This window comes from Mustela erminea, chromosome 4 (assembly GCF_009829155.1).
Source record: "Mustela erminea isolate mMusErm1 chromosome 4, mMusErm1.Pri, whole genome shotgun sequence".
Lineage (NCBI taxonomy): Eukaryota > Metazoa > Chordata > Mammalia > Carnivora > Mustelidae > Mustela > Mustela erminea.
Window position 1 is genome coordinate 99267827 of NC_045617.1, and position 23116 is coordinate 99290942.

A 23116-nucleotide genomic window follows, 5' to 3' on the forward strand; every position below is an offset into this window, starting at 1 on the left:
CACAGCCATGACCATTCATACACATATGGTCTGTGTCTGCTTTTGCACGCCACGATGGTATAGTCGAAAGCGGGGCAGAGACCGTATGGACTGCAAAGCCTAAAACACGTACTATCTGGCTCTTTACAGAAAACATTTGCAGACCTCTGGTGTAAACCTAGGAAAGGAAAATAACTAACAGCCAAAAGTATGGGGAGGGAGGGGGAAAGACAAGTGGAAGAAGCATGTTTGGAAAGCTGGGACCTTTGGGGGACCAGAGAAACCACCACCATGCCTCACTATGCGGGGGTCCTTCCTCATGTGAGCTGAGCTACACAATATAACCTTTCCACCTCAATTATCTACATTTATTGGGGTGAGTTCCTAGAAGGTGAAGACTGGATTTTTCTCCAGTCTGTCCAAATCAGCAGTGTATAAACCACATAACACACAAGCACAGGTAATCAAAAAAGTTTTAATGATTAATGTTTAGACATTATTTAACAGTGTGGGTATATCCAGATGAGCTAAAGCACACGTTGACAGCACACTATTGAATGTTATAGTTTCTGTATTGAAATATGTAAAGACATTTGCAAACTAGTACCTAGGAAGACATAACATTTACAAATATACACATTCTAGATTTGATAAGGTAAATGTAAACAGATGCTGTGACTCCTTCCAAACAGAAAACCCACAAGACTAATAAGAGAACCAATCGGCTCCCTATATAATATGAATGTGCAAAATTAAAGCATGATAAACTGATATTTACATAAATACCAAACCAACAATTAGTTTATACATTGTCGATGACCTTCTAAAATGTATCACGAGTGGTTCAATGACTGTTTTTTCTCCCCACAAAGAAGGTATTCAGAGACTAAATTTCAACACTTTAAAATGACACGCACAATACTCCTTATCTGTTTGACCACTGCCTCAAGGGTGACAGACACGATTTTATGATAAGCAGTCTCATTTTTAAATAAGCAGTTCTACACAAATCTTTAGATTCTACGCAGAAAAAGAAAATTACAGGTACTATTAGATTTACATGAAACAAATTATCTCTACCCAATTTCCCAGTTCTCTTATGTAGTAGCTATCTGTTTAATTTTACCTTAAAATTTTTTTAAGGTCCCCTTTTCCCCCTTTATTCATTTTTATAAGCTAGGCACATTTTAAAAGAAGTTTGTGTCAAAACAGACAGCAGTACAGAAACCAATCTAAATTTGGACCCTGGCAACCAGTTCCCCAATGCTCATCTATGGGATTCTGTCAAATGGTATTCAATGATCTCTTCTGAAAAGTACACACCCTCTCTCTCGCAAGTGGAAAGCAAAGTGGGCACTGTTTCCTGTATAAAAACACTTAGCATTTCAGAAATTTTAAATGTCCTACTCATCCTACATACTTTCTAAAATCCTGAAGACAAAGAATATATATTTAGGTTTCATCAAGACTCCTTTAGAGCCCCCCCCATTTTTTACATTATCAATAGTGGCACTCAAAATAAAAAAATAAGATCTGTTAAAAAGTTAAACTGACCTTCCACTAGATTTGAGCCTGCCTGATTTAAAGCCAATATTACAAAACTGAAGGTGCCGTTTCTGATTTCACATGTACAAGTCACTTGAAATTATGTGTCACACGCTAGTTTCATAAATTACGGTCTTTGATTTTTTTTCCTAAAGAGCTATTAAAAAACGAATAAAAACTTGAAACATATCCTAATTTAAATTAATAAGCTTTGGGCCCTGCTTTTTAAGTTTTAAGGCATGTGTGTTTCTCTACGTAACAACATTGTACAAATTTACAATCACATGCATGATCTACAGTAAAAAAAAAAAAAAGTTTGGATTACAGTGTTTTTAAATTGTGAATCACAATTCAGCACCTATCATGTTATAACTAATAAGGCAACAGCAGTGTCGTATACTACAATAATACGCCCTCCACAGTCTAGCGCAGGGGTCGGTGAGAGCCCAGAAATGTTAAATCTTATGCCTACGTATAATCTGTATACATTTTCAAGGGGTTTTGAACGATGAAGGAGGTCCTATATGAATCACGCTGTTGTAGGCAGGACGAGTTACAGCAGCTGTTAACAAGCATCGGGCACAGCTCAAGCTGTGCTTACAATCAGACGATGGGTTTTGGAGGCTTCTCAACTCTTCCGCTTCAATCCTTCCGTTGCTTCCTCGGCTTCACATTGTTTTCCAGGGAAGAAAAGCTGTTGGTGTGTCCGTTCACGGCAGCCACGGACCCGTTCTGGTGGTCCTTCAGGTGCTCTTTCCTCCGCGAGGCCCCGTTCTTGTAAGTCTGAAATGCATCAGGGCAGATGGGCCGTGTGACAGGGTGCTCTGCTGGGGGGTGGGGGCGCCCCGCTTTCCTAACTCTAAGCCTAGATTCCTGTTAGGACCCGATGCCACTGAGACGTAAGGTCTGTGGTCAAGCAACCCTGGGAACGTTTTCTGCCACTGGTTTCCATCACTCCTCCCTTCCTGAGGCGTAGCCTGAGGAAGTTCACAGGGGTTTGGGCTGCAATGTAAGGACTATTCTAGAAATGAAGTAGAAAATTCAAAGTACACTTCCCCTGGCCATGCCCTCTCTGTATCTGGATGGGGTTACAGAGTATCGGGGTCACATGGCCACACTGTTTTCCCCCACTCTGTGGTACCTCTCTATCACTCCCATCTCTCACCTTCAGGATTTGCTCGGGACTTTGGCAATGGCTTTGGCCCATATGTACACAACGCCATGCTGCCACAAGCAGTTAGAATAGTGATTTCAGTTTTGCCAGCTCCCAGCCTTTGTCCTCCCTCATGTCGATGAATGTCCCCACATGGGTACACCCCCCCATGCGGCAGCTCCCTGGAATGTGCCTCCATGCCCAGGGGAGTGGGATGAAAGGTGGGGGAGGTGCACAAGGATGGCCACATGGGACGCCCCCAAGGAGCTGCTCAACCCCCCCGGACCTTACTGTTTCCATATCCGTGGCCCCTGCCTTGCCTCCCGACCTTTGGTGCCTGCCTGGAACTGCATGCTGCCCATGGGGGCAGGAACACACCTCACCCAGGGGTAACGGGGAGCCACAAAGCAATCCAGTGGAGGCAATCTGCCCTAACTGGACCCTTCTGAGTAAAACTGACCTTCCATCCTGCACTTGGGAATGAATGGAGCCTCCAGACGTGAGCAGTGGAGGTGTGAGGAAACGGGGACGAAAGGGCAGATTTCTGTCTGCAGCTGAGGGCTGTGATGCACATTTCTTTAGACATTTTATGTAGTCCCAGAGTTCAGGGCGGCGGGGCTGCGGGACTGTTGACGGAACTCTCCCGTCACATGCCCGCAGTCGGCTGCGAGCAAAGCAACAACAGAGCTTGCCGAACAGCGTGGCGTTCCCACGTGAATCCCCGGCTCCTCTGCCGAAGATCTAGAACTCTGGAGGTTTGGGACAGATACCAGCATCTCCTGTGTTGGCAGTCCCCTCCCAAAGGTAGGGGTTGCCCTGTCACTGTGACTGCACCAGAGCCTGCTGTCTGGCATGCAGGAGGGGTTCTTTCCACAGGTCATCCTCCTTAAATGAACAGAGGAGGGTCTTTGCTGAAAAGGCCACAAGGCCCAACTGCCACGGAAGAGCAAGACTTACCTGAATGTAGAAGTTTGTGAAGAGCGCGATCAGAGAGATCATGTATCCAATCTGGAAGTACAGCCACCCAAGAGGGAACGTACACGACCAGATGACCCCGCAGCTGGTCTGGATGATTGTCAGCACAAACTGCAGCTGGTGGGAGAGGGGACACAGCACAGTGCAGCCGTGGCGCACCGACAAGGTGCCACGCCAGACGGGCTCTCCACCCAGCACACCGAGTCCATGGAAAGACACTCACAGGCCTTTCTGGAGGTGAAGTCCCTTCATAGACACTAAGCATACGTTCATGCATAAATTTCTCCTAAATTATATATGTGCCTTTGTCATATACATTCTCCTCCCCTTCCTTCTGCTTAAACCACCTTCTCTAAAATTTGGAGAATAGTTAACAACGCTATATAGTATACATGGAGGTTGCTAAGAGTAGATCGTAAAAGTTCCTGTCACGAGAAAAAACCCCATAGCTATGCAGCGTGACTGTGGGTGTGAACTGGGTGTTACTGTCCCAATCATTTCACAACCCATACATATACCCTATCAGTACACCATACACCACACACCATACACAACATTACAGGTCTTGTACAGCTCAATGAAGCTGGGGAACAAAGGAAAACCTAATCCCCCCACCCCCGCCCCACACACAAACCTTAGGGACCCTGTATAGAGAGATGCCAAGTAATTTTTTCTTGCTTTATATTTTTAAGGGAGAAAGGAAGGGTGTGTGGGCTGTATGTTTAAAGAGAACTGGTGATGTTGCTGTGGGATGTGCAATTCCTATTTCTGTTTTTTTATTTTTTATTTTTTTTAAAAAGATTTTATTTATTTGACAGACAGAGATCACAAGTAGGCAGAGACACAGGCTGGGGGGGGGGGGGGGAAGCAGGCTCCCCGCCGAGCAGAGAGCACGATGCGGGGCTCGACTGCAGAACCCTGGAATCATGACCCAAGCCGAAGGCAGAGTCTTTAACCCACTGAACCACCCAGGCGCCCCTTTCTCTGTTTTTTTTAAAGATTTATTTGAGAGAGTGTGTGAGAGGAAGAGGGAGAGAGTCCTCAAGCAGACTCCCTGCTGAGGATGTAGCCCAACATAGGGCTGGAGCTCACTGCCCTGAGATCACCACCTGAGCTGAAACCAGGAGCCAGACACTTAACTGACTGTACCGCCCACGTGCCCCAACTCTTCCTATTTCTTACCCATGTACCTCTTTGGTTTGAAGAAGGCTGATCAACAGATTTTAACTTCTACCAAGATATAATGCTAAGTCCAGATTTTTCTGATGAATAAATATTGAATGGGAAAGATTACAATGAGGTGTGGTTACTGGAAGGTGACTCTTCAAGAGTACCACCACCAAAAAAAAAAAAAAAAAAAGAGTACCACCATCACCAGGGGGCAGGGTTCTGCCCACTGGATTTCTGGACCAGCCCCCAGGGTTTCTCGAGAGAAATTACTTCCCTCCCCACTTTCTTCTCTTTTTTAAGGTGAGTACTCTAGGTTAAGGAATAACTAGGAGCGGTGCTTAAAATAAATCTAGGCAAACTGGGTGCAGTCTTCTACCTCAAAGGGCAGAGCTTAATGGGAGACCAATGTCCGCAGTCTGTTCTTTTAAATTCTGCTTTTGCCAGGCCACGGCTGTGTGGTATAAATCGATCTCCACATCACTTCTCAAGCATAACGAGAAGGTTAAGGAACAATAATCCTTCCTCACAGGTGGGTGAAAAAAATTAACAAGGACTAGAAAGCAGCTGGCAAAGAGGTGATAATGAAATGTCAAACACTTAAGTAGCTCAGATGATCTTCTCAGATTTTTTTTCCCAGACTGTTATTTTTAAATATTGAAAAATCACAATTGACTTGGGAAGACTGGAATCAGCATGGTTCTTTAGAAAAATATGTTGATAAGGCAAGGCTGGGGCTGAAACTTTATACCCCTCAGTCAGCTGGGTTAGGCCTGTTGCCTCAGTGTCCTCATCCATAGAATGGGGATAAGAACATGAACTCAGGCTTCTGGACTAGTCCATGTAAACCTGCTTACTTAGCACGAGTGCCAGACACTCAGCGAATGTCAGTGTTTCACATTAGTGGTAACAGTAATTAGTTCATGAAAGAATTCACAAAGGGAGAGAAACAGGCGTCAATCATACCCTGACAACTCAGGGAAGCTTCAGAAAGGACAGTAGGACGTAATCACCAATTGCCAACAACGGCTGGGTGGGCCCTCAAGGTCAACGTCAGGAAAGAGGCTGTCGTCTGAAGCACAGCAGGTGCCATCCTCGCCAACAAGTGCTTCACAGCACGGGGGCTGAGTGGTCACCGGGCACTGATCTTACCGACACCCTCACTGCCTAATGGCTATAAGCACTCGGGACTCCTTGGTCCTTCGAAAACTCCCAAGAACCCAGGACACAGTGGTCACTTTGGGTTCTGGATTATAATTAGGAAACACACCCAGGCAACATATGCTTTGTATACAAACTAAGGAAAACGGACTGAACTTGAAGTCAGGAAATTAGATTCCTGTCCTCATTCTATAGCCCAACTAGCTGCCCACAGATATAGTTTCTGCATCAGCTGGAAGTAAGAACATTCTCTGCTCCACGGGCTGCAGGTAGTTTAGTTGGATCAAAGAGAAAAGGTGGGAAAGATATACATTAGATTCTATTAAGTAACAGTGAATAAAGGCAGGGAGAGCAGTCTGTCGGGCAGCAAGTCCTGGAGAGAGGCACTGAGTGACTTACCAGCTGCCCCTGAGTGATGTATTTCTTCCACCAGAGGTACGGGCGCATGGAGGGCACAGACGACAGACCGTAGTATGAGTACATGAGGACATGGATGAAGCTGTTAAGGGTGGCGCCAAAATACGCTGAAAAACAGGGGGGATTGGGAAGGAGAATGCATCAGTGTTCTACATGGAACAAAATTCCTTTCAAATTCGGAAAACAGACACGTTCAAGTAGGGGCTGGTAAGCAGCATGTGGAACAGTGCTCAGACTCCCTTTCCACTGGGGCAGGCCGACTGGGGTGCTTTAAGGCCGGGCTCAGCTTGGGCTGCCAGGCATGCATTTAACACAGGAGTCAGGAGACCACCTCACAGCTTTGTTGCCAGAACCCCAATCAACTCCCAGAGCGAGCTGGTTTTCTTTACATGCAAGGTGCTTTAGGCTGCTGTGCTGAAGGCCTGGGGAAGGCAGCTGATGGGCAGGAGGTTCAAAGCTGGCTGGCTAACACATCTGCTGGAGCTGGAAGAAGCCTTGGCCTCCTTATTATTCCCCAGGGCTGCACTGCTGAGACTACATATTTTTTTCAACAACAATCCAGAGTCCAGTTCCTTAGAGATAAAAGACTCCTCTTTTATCACATACTTTTAATTTCCAGTAGAACCACCAGTTCTTTTTTAGCCTCTCTGTCCTCCTCCCCCACAGCGGGCAACCCAACAGAACTCACCAGCTTTCCCACGCACAGTCAGAGGTGTACATGGCTAGGGGCTCAGGGAGGGAGTCTCTACTTCTGGCTATCACAGTAACTGGCTGGGTGACCTTGGACAAGTCACATCCAGGCCCTAGTTGTTTCTCTTGGGCCCAGTGGGGCTCGTTAAAATCTACCACCCTGAGAGTTCTTTGAAAATGTAAAGAGACACTGTTCCTATTAGGAAGTTAAATCAGATAATCCAGAGCCATGAAGTGTGACGGTGGGAAAAACACAGCGAGGGGATGGCACACTGGAAACCGAGTTCTTCCAAACCTTCTACTATGTCAGTTTCCTCCCAAACCACAGGGAGCTGGGTTTGGTGAGTCACCTTTCTAGTTCTAAAATTCTATGACTGTGGGAATCTTGTTGGGCCAGTTAATTCAGGGCAGTGCCATCCTAGGGAAAAAACACATGAACAGACCCAAAAGTTCTAAAATTCACCAGTGCTGGATGGCAGAAATTTTGATCAGGACACCTGTTATAACTCCTAAGCTAAACCTAAAGGAGACAACTTAATCTTTGAAAATTATGAGAGACCTCAGACCATAAGCTTTCTAAAAAGAACAGGTATCTATCTGTCTTTGGGAATTTACTTCAAATTTTGGTGCTTGCCATTGAAGATGCCTTGCTAACATGCTTCAGGGAACAAGGCAGGCTCGTTATATAATCATTATGTGCAGACCTCCTCCTGTGCTCTTCAGCTAAAGCTTGTTTCATCATTAGTCGTGTTCCCTGGGACTCCCTCAGTGGTGTGGTTCTATCTTTCTGGCCTTCCCCTCTCAGTCAAACGACTTCCAAATTTTAAGAAACAAGGACTAGAAATAACCTGGAACAGCTGTCCTCTGTGATAGAGGACACTGTCCCTATTTCCCTGTATGCCCCGGGCTGGGAATTTGGTATTTCCCTCACCTTGCCAAGTCAGCCAGAAAAAGGTTTCGTCAGCTTACTGAGTGCACAAGCCACACAAACTATCATGAATGCAACTGGGACACAAAGTTCCCGTGTTTGACCTAGAAATCCACAGAAATAGCACCTTCACTAAAAGCCTTGGTTTCAATTCAGCCTCTCTGCTCACACCTGTCCCCAGTGCTGCGCACCGCCTCCCCCCCACAATGTAAGACTTACAGTGGCCACAGGGGACCCAGTTCATCACAAACCACCAGATGTTCAGCATGGTGGCGTGGTGGTAGACGTGCAGGACTGTGATCTGGTGGTTGTTTTTCCGTAAGATGAAGAAGAAGGTGTCCATGAATTCAATGAGCTTGGAGAAATAGTACCACCAGAGGACGCGGATAATCTACGAGGAAGAGACCATTACGGTGTTTCTGGAATATCACCCCTGAAGTGTTTACTAACATCCCAGGCTCCCAGGTACTCCTGAAGCCTGAGCACCCCCTGGCTCCTAGAGTCCTTCAGAGGCTGGGAGCTCTGGTCATTCTGAGTGCCTCTAACAGAATACTGGGGGGTGGGGGGAAGCTGGGGGAGGTCTGGAATGATGACAGGGGAAATTTTAAAGTGGCATGGACGTCTTTCAAGACTGACAAAATCCAGAGGATCAAAGTTCAAAAGCCCTGAAGCCTGTCTATTCCCCATGGAGTGACCTGCAAAACCATCAGCACAGAAAAACCTCCTAGGTGGTGCTGCTATTCCAGGGACTGGCATGGGGGCAGGGGGCCAGGATATGAGGAAAAGAAGAAAAGGAATCGGAACTTTCCGTGTCAGGTCCCTGCCCAGTTAAATATGCCACAGAGTTTTAAGGAAATGAATGCCCATCTGAATTTAAAGCAGCAGTCTTTCATTTAAAACGAAACACTGGGGACACCTGGGTGGCTCAGTCTTAAGTGTCTGCCTTCAGCTCAGGTCATGGTCCCAGGGTCCTAAGATGGAGCCCCACATTGGGCTCCCTGCTCAGTGGGGAGCCTGCTTCTCCCTCTGCCTGCTGCTCCCCTCCTTGTGCTCTCTCTACCAAAACAAACAAAACAACAACAGAACCCACTCAGAGTGAAAGTCAGAATCAAAAGACCACCCTCAGACAGCACTTTCAGGAATGATTACAGCATTTAAGACATTATTTTTACGATCCCATTTATATAAATGCTGAAAAATGCATGTAGTTATTTGTTCCCCCCGAAATGTAAATAACAAATTTTTTTTCAAGATTTTATTTTTTTAATTTTTATTTATTTATTTTTTTAAAGATTTTTATTTATTCATTTGATAGACAGAGAGAGATCACAAGTAGGCAGAGAGGCAGGCAGAGAGAAAGGGGGAAGCAGGCTCTCCGCTGAGCAGAGAGCCCGATGTGGGGCTCGATCCCAGGACCCTGAGATCATGACTCGAGCTGAAAGCAGAGGCTTAAACCACTGAGCTACCCAGGCGCCCCTCAAGATTTTATTTTTAAATAATCTGTCTACCCAATGTGGGGCTCAAACTCACAACCCCAAGATCAAGAGTCGCATACTCCACCAACTGAGCCCGCCAGGCCCCTCTTCCTGGAAACCATTAACGGGACTTACTTTTATTAAATGAAACTTTCATTTTTCTCTTACACCACTCATGTTCAAATTTTAATGTGGAAATAGGTTTTTTAAAAATGTCAATAGGAATTACCTTGGGCAGTGAGGATCTGAGCCATTTTGTCTTTTGCACAATTAAAAACAAACAAACTATTTAAAACAGAGAGAGACCTTACCTTCATATCTGCTTCTCCTGCACTGTGAGTGCCTTGACAGAAGAAGTTGTAGCTGTTTTCCCATACTCCTGTCACTAACTAAAACAAAAAAAGGAAGAAGTCCATCACCAACAATATCAGAAATCAGAAAAGCTGTACTCACTTAAACTTCATTTGTTTCGGAATCTCTGACAATTGACCTTGGGCTGGCTGACGCAACTTCAGTCTTTGCTCCTCGGCAAAAATCACGATGTTGGGCAGTGTGAATACCGGAGAGTCTCCGTTTTACAAGGGGTGGACCAAAAGTCACTCCAGGGTGCTGCCTTACTGAGCTGGCCCTCAATTCTCAATGCCCTGGGCTGTCCCAAGGCCCTGACCAAGCTGACAGCAGGCTCAGTCCCGCAAGCAATCTCAGGGGAGATCACACCTTCACAAATTCAGCCCTTCCCAAACTTGAGCGTTGGTGTACCAGAATTGCCTCAGGGGCCTGTAAAAACAGGATCGCTAGGGAGTGTTTCTGATCCAGTAGGCCTGGGGTGGGGTCTAAGAATCCATATTTCTAACAAGTTTCCAGGTGATCCTGATGCTCCTGATCTAGAGACCACACTTCAAGAACCACTGCTGTCAAACCTAGGATAATTTGGCCAGCCTTGCCTTCATTACCTCCTGTTGCTGTGTCATCCACTGGGTCCACAAAGCAGAAATCTGCAGTGTCACAGAAAGGACCCCAGAATCAGGGGACATGCCAGCTCTAGCTTACAGATCTGCATCACCAGCTCTCTTTGGTTTCCTCATTTGTCTACAGTGAGGACACCTGGCCTAGATGAGACTTAAGGACCCACTGTGACAGTCCAGAGGGAAGGTTTAATTTGAACACCTGTGCATGTCCACACTATGTCCTAGACAAACACCTAGGAGGTGCTATTCCTTGTCCATGTAAACCGTAGCTTCCTGCTTCCTCCTAAAGCCTACAGTGATCTTGAGTTTCCTGGTGACTTTCTCTCTGGGGGCCAACTGCCACACTATAGATGGGGAGAAATCTGAGGTGGCCTGCCTTGTGCCTGATCTCATCTGGTATCCCACATAAAAAGACTGACCCTGGGTCTCAAAGTGTGTTCCCCAGTCCAGCTGCATTAATATTACATGGGAACTTCTAAGACATGGAAATTCTTGACCCTACCCCAGAATCAAGTCTGGGGGTGGGGCGCCTGGGTGGCTCAGTGGGTTAGGTCTCTGCCTTCAGCTCAAGTCATGATCTCAGGCCCTGATCCTCAGGGGTAATGATCTCATGACCTCAAGGTCCTCTATCAGCAGAGAGCTGCTTCCCCCTTTCTCTCTGCCTCTCTGCCTCTCTGTGATTTCTCTGTCAAATAAATAAATAACATCTTTAAAAACAAACTCTGGGGGTACACCATCAAGGTAGGGCCTCACAGACACGATCACAGAGCCTTTGAGAACTCAATACTGTGGTTTACGAAGTGTGGTTCCCAACCCAGCAGCGTCGCAATCGCCCAAGAATCGTTAGAAACACAAAAATCTCAAGCCCTACCCTAGACCTTCTGAATCAGAAATTTCTGGGTGTGAAGCCCAGTGGCATGGCAACAGGCTGTTTTATAGGTGACTTTGATGCAGCCAAAGCTTGTGAACCACGGTCTGAAAGCTGTGGTTCCCACTCTAGTTACATAACAGAACCACCTGGGGAGCTTCTAAACCTGCTACTGCCTGGCCTCTCCCCAGATCATTAAACCAGACTCTTTAGGGGCCTTCACAAAGCTCTCAAGGTACTTCCAACCTGCAACTAGGAGTGGGAACCACAGGTTTCCTGCTGGGTAAGCAGAAAAGGGATTACAAGGGCCTGAAGACAGACGGTTAAACTTCCACCCGATCTGACCTCAGAAATGCCACAGCGGGTGTGGCCGTTGTACTCTCACTGAAAGCCCTTCTCAGAAACTGCTTTTTCTTCTATTAACTTCCTTTCTGTGGTCTGCCTTCTGGCTTTGTCATCTTCTATATGTAAGAAAGTATTAAGTGTTAACATGGTTTTCAAGACCAAAGACCGGCACAGGGGTTTGGAGGCATCATTTTGTGATGAAGAGTTCTCCTTAGGAAGTAGAAGACCAGACCAGGGAGCCTGGATGAGTTAGGCTGCCGTCCACTGAGGCCCAAGACCTGAGGTGAGCTCGCTAAGTTCCTCAGGCCCTTTTTAGGTAAAAAGATGAGGTTGGACTAAATGATCTCTAAAGGTTCTAATTTTCTACAATTTCTACATTTGGACTTTTAATAAACAGATCATAAACTATGCTGTACTTCACTATCTTTGAAAGACCAACAACAGCAGGATAATTTATCAGAAGGTACATCATCCTTTTGGACAACATTGTGCTCTCAAGTCATAGCAGGTTAAGCACCCCAAATGCAGACGTATCCCGAGTTCCAAGAATCGAGATAAAAAGCCTGAAAATAAAGTGTGGTTGGGAGTGGGGTGTTGGCATATGTGCCCTCAGAAGACCTGAGGTGAAGAGAAGAGAAGAGAGTGTAGTTTTCCCTGCCCTTCCTCCTAACCCATGAGAGAACCAATGAGTTATCTTCTGTGGATGAGGGATACATACACAGAACGAATGGTTCTCAAGGGAGTTTTCACACGACTACTGCAAATGATAAAAAGTAAGAACAACATATCAAAGTGCTTCATGAAGATATACTTATGCAATTTTTAAAAAATTTTATTTATTTATTTGAAAGACAGAGATCACAAATAGGCAGAGAGACAGGCAGAAAGAGAGGAAAGGAAGCAGGCTCCCGGCCAAGCAGAGAGCCCGATGCAGGGCTCGATCCCAGCAGCCTGGGATCATGACCCAAGCTGAAGGCAGAGGCTTTAACCCACTGAGCCACCCAAGAGTCCTGTATTTATGCAATTTAAAAGATACCTTTATTTAAAACGATAGCCTTACTTGGCAAAATTAAAAACTTATTAACCATGATTATCCTCGCTAAACATGCTTTTTGAAATGTTTTTGAAATGTTAGCATTTTATCAATTTAAAATTCTAGGAACTACCATCACTGTTTTCCAGCTGCTATTCTGGTTTATCGCGTCTGGAGGCAGATGACTGCATTCATGAATGCCTGCCTTGGTAGGAAAGGGGACAGGCAAGGAAGCTGAGGGAGAAGAGAGCTAATTCTTCCTTGTATTTCTGTAGGCAACTTGACCTCAAGGGCAGGCACAGACTGAGGAAGGATCTGTTAACTCTAGCAGAAGGGACTAACACATACCTTTCTTTTAAAATGTCTTTCCGAAGGTATCCAGGTTGGATTGCTTTGCTCCTTAAGCTAATTACCTTAAAATTCCACTTGTCCCTCTTCCTATAAATGGGGGAAAAAAGTCTGTATCTAAAACACCCAGTATCTCTGGAGGCCAAAGAACTCCAGGTCTGGGGGGCAGTGAAATTCCCCGAAGTACAGCGCCACTTCAGGGCCCTGAGCCCACTGCCCTCTTCTCCTAGGAGAGGCTTCCTGCAGCCCCCAGGGCAACCCACCCTCCTTCATCCCTGCCACTCAGCACTTCCACTGGGGGCAGACCTCTGAATTATGTGATTAAAACCCTTCAGTGGAGTTCTTTATAGATCTTGGATATCAGCCCTTGTCTGTAGTGTCAATTGCAAGTATCTTCTCCCATTCCGTGGGTTGCCTCTTTGTTTTGTAGATTGTTTCCTTTGCTGTGCAGAAACTTTTGATCTTAATGAAGTCCCAAAAGTTCATTTTCGCTTTTGTTTCCTTTGCCTTTGGAGACATGTCTTGAAAGAAGTTGCTGTGGCCGGTGTCGAAGAGGTTACTGCCTATGTTCTCTTCTAGGATTTTGATAAGATTCCTGCCTCACCTTGAGGTCTTTTATCCATTTCGAGATTATCTTTGTGTATGGTGTAAGAGAATGGTCGAGTTTCATTCTTCTACACATAGCTGTCCAATTTTTCCAGCACCATTTATTGAAGAGACTGTCCTTTCCACCAGATATTTTTTCCTGCTTTGTTGAAAATTATTTGACCATAGAGTTGAGGGATCATATCTGGGCTCTCTACTCTGTTCCCCTAGTCTATGTGTCTGTTTTTGTGCCAGTACCATGCTGTCTTGGTGATCACAGCTTTGTAGTAAAGCTTGAAATCAGGCAACATGATGCCTCCAGTTTTTTCTTTTTCAACATTTCCTTAGCAATTCGGGGTCTCTTCTGGTTCTACAAATTTTAGGATTGTTTGTTCCAGCTCTTTGAAAAATGCCGGTCAAATTCAACACACATAAAACAGATAATCATGTCAAAAAATGGGTAGAAGACATGAACAGACACTACCCCAAAGAAGACATACAAATGGCTAACAGACACATGATAAAGGTTCATCATCATTAGCCATCAGGGAGATTCAAATCAAAACTACATTGAGATACCACCTTACACCAAGGAGAATGTCCAAAATCAACAAGACAGTAAACAACAAGTGTTAGAGAGGATGTGGAGAAAGGGGAACTCTCTTCCACTGTTGGTAGGAATGCAAGTTGGTGCAGCCACTTTGGAAAACAGTGTGAAGATTCCTTAAGAAATTAAAAATAGAGCTACCCTATGAGCCTGTAATTGCACTGCTGGGCATTTACCCCAAAGATACAGGTGTAGTGAAAAGAAGGGCCATCTGTACCCCAATTTTCATTGCAGCAATGGCCACAACTGCCAAACTGTGGAAAGAACCAAGATGCCCTTCAATGGACTAATGGATAAGGAAGATGTGGTCCATATAAACTATGGAGTATTATGTCTCCATCAGAAAGGATGAATACCCAACTTCTGTAGCAACATGGACGGGACTAGAAGAGATTATGCTGAGCGAAATAAGTCAAGCAGAGAGAGTCAAGTATCATATGGTTTCGCTTATTTGTGGAGCATAAGGAATAACATGGAGGGCATGAGGAGATGGAGAGAAGGGAGTTGGGGGACATCGGAGGGGGAGACAAACCATGACAGACTGTGGACTCTGAGGAACTAACTGACGGTTTTGGAGGGAAGGGGAGGGGGAGGTTGGGTGAGGCTGGTGGAAGGTATTGTGGAGGGTACAAATTGCATGGATCACTGGGTGTGGTGCATAAACAAAGAATTCTGGAACACTGAAAAAGAATTAAATAAAAAACAAAAAACAAAGAACAAACTCTTCAGTGACTCCCAGTTTCCTTAGAACACAATCCTAAATCCTAGGCACAGCATTCACATTCTTTCCCAGCTCCCTGACCTACAGTCAGAAGGACCCCTTTTGCTCCTCACCCACCCCACAACGGCCAAGGGCAAAGAGCACAGGTTTGGGCACTAGCCAGAAGTACTTTAATTCCTAGCAACCTGCATTTAGGCAGGTGACCTTAGACAAATGTTTGTACCCCTCTCTATACACCTCGTTTCTTCATGTAAAGAGGGTAAGAACAGCAGTTGCGCCTCTTTAGGCTGCCGTGAAAGTAAATGAGGTGGAGGGAGTGTACAAATGCTTACCCTGCTCAACCTGGTACATAGGATAAACCCAACAAATGCTAGCAGTGACCACTAGTTTATTCTTTTCAACTGGAATGCCATCTACACCCCGGTACCCCCATCTCTAGCTCTTAAAATTCTAACTATCCTTCAAAGTTTGCTTAAAATTCCTTTTTAAAAAAGATTTATTTATTTATTTTAGAGAGAGAGAGAGGGCAGAGGAAAATAGAGACTCTTAAAGCAGACTCCCTGCTGAGCACGGAGTCCAATATGGGGCACGATCTCACAACCCTGAGATCACGAACTGAGCCAAAATCAGGAGTTGATTGCTTCACCAAATGCGCCACCCAGGTGCCCCTTAAATCCTCATTTCTTCGTGATTGCTTGCTTGGACCTCCAGTCTGAAGTCTGTCCTCCTTCCTCTAAGCTCACCCTACCACGGCTTGTAGTTGTCTGCTCATATGTTCCCTTTTAGCCCTTTGTTAAAGGGTCTGTTTTAAGCTCTGTGGGCAGCTTACATCATTGGGGACTGGGGCTCCCACATGCACAGAACCCAGCACAGGGACCTGCACACAAGAGGTACTGAACAGTTGCTAAAGTAACAACAAAGCATCTGAGGCCCTGCTTTTTGCCTCACCACACCCACCCCCAAATAGAGGCTGAATATATTACTCACAGCAAAAAAACCAAAAACGAACAACAACAACAAAAAAGTCAAAAACCCACCCCCAAATCAAAAAAGATGTCATTTCTGCTTTGCAAATGGAGAAACTGAAACACAAGAAAGTATTTTAGTGAAACCTAGATTTGACACTATTCATCCGAGTTCTGTTCACAAGATGGAAAAACCGGTCCCCATCAAATTGGGGGACACGGAGAGTTGAATTCTCATACATCCTCAGCTTCAGAAGGCATAGAATAATATAACAACAAGGACCAAGCCCCTGAGTTAAAGTTAATTCACCTAAGACTACTCTCACCAATTCTGTGTACAATGGGTCAGTGTCAGAAGGTTCTGCTCCCTCCATTCCCCATAAGAGGGAAACAGCATGGGCTCTGCAAAGCTCTTCCTTCCAGCGCCCCTAGGACCACATCAGTAGAGACAATGATCTAGTTGAAGTCACCTTGGCCACCATTTCCCTTCAGGGCTTGGGTCTGGCTTCCTTCCAGAGAGCTGCTCTGGTCCCCAGAAAGTCAACACACCGCTGCAGACACTGCAGAGCCAGAGGGCCAGGAGGCTGGACAAAGGTGAGACACGGAAAGTAAGGCTAGGTCCCTCTACCCTGGGCTCCTGGGAATCTGCTCAGGAGCACACAGGATTGTACTTGAAGGAAAACGGAGGCCATGGCGAACAGCCTGCCGCCACATGCAGTTCCATACAACACCAGCTACTCCAAGAGCAATGGAGCGTACATTATGGTATTATTTACTCGACCTGGCTTTTCCCAAGTAATCAAAATACAAAGAGCACCACTGCAAACCATATATGCTTTCTCCTTTGTGGAGTAAAGCAAACTTTAATTAGGCCAGGGGCACAGAAAGAGCTGGAATTATAGCTGAGCTAGCAGCTTTCTCTTCTTATGGGACAAATTCAATAACCTAAGGTGGTTTCGATGCATCTTTTCATTTAAAGAAGAGACATCAGGCAAGTATCACAGCTAGGTCTGGGTGATGCAGCTCATGGAGTGAATCATTTCTAACGGTGACAGGTGACTTCTCATCTAACACCACAAATAGCCACCAATAAGGTATGACCTTCAGCATGATAACCATTTCCAGGGCACTTTCTGGAATTCTACCGAAGCATCTCAAGAAACAAGGTCATTTAACATTTAAAGAATAAGCAGAAGAATGTCATCTTGGGTGGCCATTATCACAGCCTTTCAGCCCAATATCTCTAGATGTCAGAGCCACAAGATAACCCTTTTCCAAAAGCCCTGGCTGCTTTTAGTGATGAAGGCCTGAAGAGCTGTGTGATTATTACCCCTAAGCAGACATCTATCCAAGAAGAGTAAGAAGAGACTGTCCATACTGGAATTCAAATTGCATCTAGAAGAGGACCCAGGGACATTTCCAAGTAATACCAAGTATGTGGGTGGTGAACAGTTTATATTGTTTCTATGTGAATGGATGAGTGTGTATTTTTTAGACTTGCTACAAGCCCATGTTTTAAATAAGGAAACAGAGATGAGAAGTGATATGGATACCCCAAAGTCACATGGCTTTTTGGTGGCACCACTGGGACCAGCACCCAGGTATTCGGGTCCTCAGTTTAACTGCAATCTCAAACAGGAGTTCCATGTTCCTCTGACCTTCCTTACTTGTTTCTGAATTCTTAATAATTCAAGAACACAATGGGGTACTCTATCCATGAAGCAATCTGAGGAAAAGCAGACTTTCACTGTGTCTTTACTTCAGCAGATTTGATTTAAAATTAACCTCAGCTGCTCCAAAACTTAAAGTATCTCATTCTTTCAGGGTTTAACTACCTGCTCTTGGCTGTGCTATTATGAAACAGAGTCAGGTCAAAGCCTGAGGCTTTGCATTTCAAATCTTTCACATCCAGGCCATAAGGATGCTCATTAAAATAATTTCACACTCACAACTTCCAGAAGTGTTTTGTTTTGTTTTCCTGATGACCAGGAACACCCATGGGTCACTGCTGAATGGAATACTCTTGGTTAAGTCATATGGACAGGCTCTGTACATTAGAGAAGCCTTTAGAACAAAGCACAAAGGAACAGCCTGTCCTCAGCCCAAGCTGAAACAGGGATGTCTGGCATTCTCCCGTGAACCCTAGACCCTGTCCTTGTATGTTGCCGGTCCTAGTCTCTCACTTCTCAGGCCTCCTGAGGAGTGGCTTCTGCAAATGCTCGTTTTGTCGTTCATGGATTATAAGTGGCTAGGGAGAGGAAAACCTTAAGCCAAGACTCAGCATCTCCAGACGGTACTGCACACTGGTCTGAGGCGCAGATCCGAATCCCAGGCCTCCCTGGGAATGTGCTCTCTGCAGAAAGGGCGGTGACAGTACAAGGAAGAGTAAAGAAGTTAGCCCAGGACCTGGCATGGGAAGCACTATGTAAGTCTCTGCTATGACTCTAGCCAGATGTTTGCTCTTTCTGCTGTCCATGCACAAAGGCCCACGACTCCCACGACTAGGTCTGAAGCAGTGCAGCTCCTCCTGTATTCTGAGGCCCCAGCCAGGGCATCCTTTGCATAATTTAAAGAGACTTCTCCAGGCTACCTACCGACTCTGGTTTTGCAGATTAAGTCTGCGTTAGTTGAGGATTTGTCCAGTGACACGTTCCTTGGCACCCCAACTCCAAGTGGCCAAGTTACCAAAGGTTTGCAGTCAGTTTAGAGAAGTCAGGCCGGGCTTTGAACCAACTCCGAAGCTTGCACTCTACTGGAAGGTAATCCTTGTTCTTCTGTTGGGTGTGAGGAGAGAGGGGAAGACTGTCTGGGTTGCACCCTTCCTCCATTTGCCCAATATAGGGCGTTCTCTCAGGGCAGTGCCAGATAAAGTGAGAGGAACATAACTGAACAGGGTGCTTCCAGTCCCTGAGAAAAGCTTCATTCTGAGCAAGGAACTTTAGTTGCAAGGGAACTAAGAGTGAGAAGTATTTTAAGGCAATGATTAGGCCTTTCCGAGAAATATTAATCTCACCACATGTTTCAATTTCTCTGTACCTCTGTTAAAGGAGAAAAAGCAAAATAGTAAAAAAATTTTTGAAGTACTTTGGTAATTAAAAAAAAAAATTCAATATTCAACTACCAGGTCTTTTAAGTGTTTTTCCAAATGCTATTTCCCCACAATAACATTTCTATTTTCGGAAAGTCTGAAGGGAAAGAAAAACAAGACAGTTTAGAATATAATGTTTCCAAAGCAACTGCTCTGTGGTTCTATCAGGACCTTCAAAGCTAGAGCCCAGGGAAGAACAGGCTGTCAGGTGCCCGGGGAGATGCTTCAGCTGTATCAACCCCACAGTGACAGAGGGGTTAGAAGGTACAAGCAAAACACCCACCCAGCACATTTCTTTCATCTTTCCAATAAAGCAGCATCAGAAATCTTCAAAAGAAGATTCAAATAAAAAAAAGTACTGACTTCTGGTTCTGGCAATGCAGCAAACTGAACAAAAGCAGAACCAACTCCCCCAACTATAAAGACCCACAGAAATGCTCCATGAAACACACCAAGTCCATCATCACTGACGCCTAATTATACAGTGAGGCCCCCTCCACAAAACATTATGCAGAAAAGAGGACGTTAGTTTACATTTAAGTCCTTTTAGAATCTTTCCTGTATTTGAGGAAGACATCTTACCTGAGATGATCCCACCCAGCAATACTAGTTTGGGGTGCTTACCCAGGATACCAGACAAACCATTTTGTTTTTAAAGAGGAGATTTAATGTAGATTCAATAATTATTTCCAGAGGTCTGACCTCACAGATGTGGCTGAATGCAAGTGGTTAAGTTTGGAGATAAGTGTCGTATCTAGATCACGGAAACAACAAAAAAACTCCCATAATACTCTTATGTTATGTGATGGGGGGAGGAGAGACAAGTGGCAAACCTTCAAAAATAAACAGCAGGTAGCCGTTTACACTCAACACTCAATAGATGGATGGAACAGCAGAGTAGACACAAATGAAAATGTGAGTGAATCAGAAAGAGATAATGAGGCACAAATACAAGGAGAGACGATGTAGGGTCGGGGACTGTTAACATGTGTTTAACAGTAGAGGGAGGAGAGGCCGGAGTTGAGCAGATGAGAGCCGAGTACTTTCCTGAATTAATGAAATACGTAAACTCTCAGACCCAAGGCTCACAAGTCCTGAATGAGAAAAATAAAAATAGATGACTACCCAGGCACACAACTGTTTTATTTTTGAATGCAACTTAAAAATTACCCAGAACAAAAGTAATTACTTATGAATGAACAAAAATAGGGTTCTGGAATGAATCTTTAAAGTGCAGAAGAAAAATAACTTCATCTAGAGTTCTATGCCTAAAGACCAATAACATGATGCTCAAGGGGCGCCTGGGTGGCTCAGTGGGATAAGCCTCTGCCTTCAGCTCAGGTCATGATTCCAGGGTCCTGGGATCGAGCCCCGTGTCAGGCTCTCTGCTCAGCAGGGAGCCTGCTTCCCCCCTCTCTGCCTGCCTCTCTGCCTACTTATGATCTCCTCTCTGCCTACTTGTGATCTCTTTCTCGCTGTTAAAAAAATAAATATTTTTAAAAAAATGATGCTCAAACAGAGACTGAGAGTTGAGTCTTCACAGCAAAGAACTACTCCAGGAGAAGGAAACGGAGCCTCAAAGGGAGGAATGGATTTCACAGATCAGGAGTGAGCACAGCAAAGAGCAAGCCCTGACTGCAAAGATTGTGCAGGACAAAACAGTGCAGGACATTTAACAAACGCTGGGACGAAATGCGATGGAGACACACAGGAGATGGGGATCAGCAAGCGAACTTCCAGTGTCCTGTATGACTCAGGAGGGTGGAAATAAGAATTCACCGTAGACTTTATGAAGTTGAGAAGGCATATTAAGAACTTATTGACAACACTAAAATACAGAATTAGAATGAATATTCAATCAGTAAATGAAAAAATAAACACAAAAATTCAACAGAAAATAGGAAAGAAGGAAAAAAAGGACACAGAAAACATATACACACAAAAAAGATGATAGAAATTATTCTAAAATAATCACTACGCTAAATGAAAATGGGTTACATTTCCCCACTAAAAGAAAAGAGACTATCAGATTCAGTCATTAAAGTCCTAGTGTATCTAGTTAAAAAAAAAAAAAAATCACACTTGCACAAGGAGACCAAGAGTACTCCATACAACACTATCAATGGAAATCTGTACGTTCATGCAAAGAAAACTTCCTAAAATGGTATACTAAATTCTAACACTGAAATAATACAGAAATTAACTAAATTAAAGCTCTATGATTCAACATGGAGTCATCTCACAATTTAATATTCACTAAAAGAAAGCTATCTGAAAGAGTATAAACAGTAAGCCATTAACATAAATTTTAAAAATTTCCCAGAATATACACATGTATGGAAAGTATAAAAACATATTTAGAGAAGAAACATATGAACTTCAGAAGAAAGTTTTATCTGGGAAGGGGCTGTATTTCAGATGCATTTTTATAATATTTTCTTTTTTTAATTTAAATTCAATTAGCCAACATAGAGCATATCATCAGTTTCAGAGGTAATGTTCAACAATTTTTCAGTTGTGTATAACACCCAGGGCTTATCACATGCATTTTAATAATTTTTTAAAGATTTTATTTGTTTATGGGAGAGAGAGAGAAAGTGTCAGTGGGGGGAGCAGACAAAAGAGGGAGAAGCAGACTCCCTGCTGAACAGTAAGCTCAACATGGGGGTTTAACTGAGCCACCCAGTTACCCCTAATATTTTCTTTTTAAAACAAATAATCCAAACCAATAATAAAAGGTCAATATTTGTGAGGCACATAGATATCATTTATGTGACTATACTTTCCATATGTTGAAGTAGTTTTGAAATTACAATTTAAAGTAAAAAATACAATGGGGAAGAAAGAGGAAGTTTTGGTTCTATGCCAATCCAGATCCGTCTATCCAGCTATCAACCACTGTTTTAAAATTGCATTTTAAATGTTCTAAATGTCTGAAGTCTCTCACCCTATTCACAACCGACAGTTCTAACTGCAAGGGAATAAACACAAATAAGTACTCAAAAAAACAATCTTATTTGTAATCTGTGATTTTGTTAAATAAAGTAAAACCATGGTTCAGGCATTTGCTTTTTTTCTACCCCAATACTCACGAAACATTTGGTGGAGCCACATTAACAGAAGGAAGAAACACTGAGATCACAGCCATCTTCCAAGCCAGTGATGAGTGTGTGAGGGACAGGATGCTGAGGCCACACCCAGAGGAACACCTGAGTGGAAGGGGATGAAGGGTTGGGGGAACCAGGTGGTGGGTATTAGAGAGGGCACGGATTGCATAGAGCACTGGGTGTAGTGCAAAAACAATGAATATTGTTACGCTGAAAAGAAATAAAAAATTAAAAAAAAAAAGGAGTAAGAAGTGGGGGGCAATGGAAATGAGTCCAGCTTGGACATATACTGCATCATGAGAAGCCACATCTGGCATTGTACGGTTGGGCATTCTCAATCTGGAGCTCAGGGACTTACAGGTAGCTTGGGGAAACATGGGGGGGCTTCAATAAAGACAAAATATGCCCTCCATCTCAAAGGGTAGAAAAGGCACACAAGAATTTTAAATTTGCTACAGAGGGCACAGATTTACAATGCTGAGAAACTAACTCAAACTAAGCTGTTACTCTTCTATGAAATTTTATTTGAGCCTTCACCACTGATTGTGATTTTATTTTTTTTCAAGATTGTATTTATGTGACAGAGAGAGAGGGAGCAGAAGCAGGGGGAGCGACAGGCAGAGGGAGAAGCAGGCTCCCTTCTGAGCAAGCAGTCCGATGTGGGGCTCTATCCCAGGACCCTGGGATCATGACCCGAGCCAAAGGCAGATGCTTAACTGACTGAGCCACCCAGGTGACCCTTGACTGTGATTCGTTAACACCTCATTTAGAAACTAAAAGCCAAAAGGCTTGTCATAAAGTCCTGCATTTTTAATCTAAAATACATCACTGTTCAAATACACTTCTAATCAGGGATCTACGATCATTTTCCTGAGAATAAACACTAAGATTTTTGGAGAAAACTGTATGCAATCCAAGTCCTTTTTACTCTCTCACAATCAACCACAGTCACTATGAACAAGTGTAGACTTTTTCTGGATTTTAAACTCTG

The 23116-nt window shown here is 44.3% G+C and overlaps 1 protein-coding gene across 6 annotated transcripts in view; it reads right to left on the minus strand.

Annotated features, from left to right (window-relative positions):
* Nucleotides 1–434: 434 nt before the first annotated feature.
* ELOVL5 (ELOVL fatty acid elongase 5) overlaps nucleotides 435–23116 on the minus strand; it is a 72323-nt gene continuing 49641 nt past the window's right edge. For 2 of the 6 annotated variants that reach the window (XM_032340266.1, XM_032340265.1), the window contains 5 exons: nucleotides 9802–9879; nucleotides 8235–8406; nucleotides 6380–6504; nucleotides 3635–3769; nucleotides 435–2307 (listed from right to left, as the gene is read on the minus strand). In XM_032340266.1, the coding sequence (XP_032196157.1) occupies nucleotides 2167–2307; nucleotides 3635–3769; nucleotides 6380–6504; nucleotides 8235–8406; nucleotides 9802–9879 (651 nt within the window). In that variant the 3' untranslated portion in view covers nucleotides 435–2166. The other 4 variants (XM_032340268.1, XR_004285067.1, XM_032340267.1 and 1 more) reach the window with 4 other exon arrangements.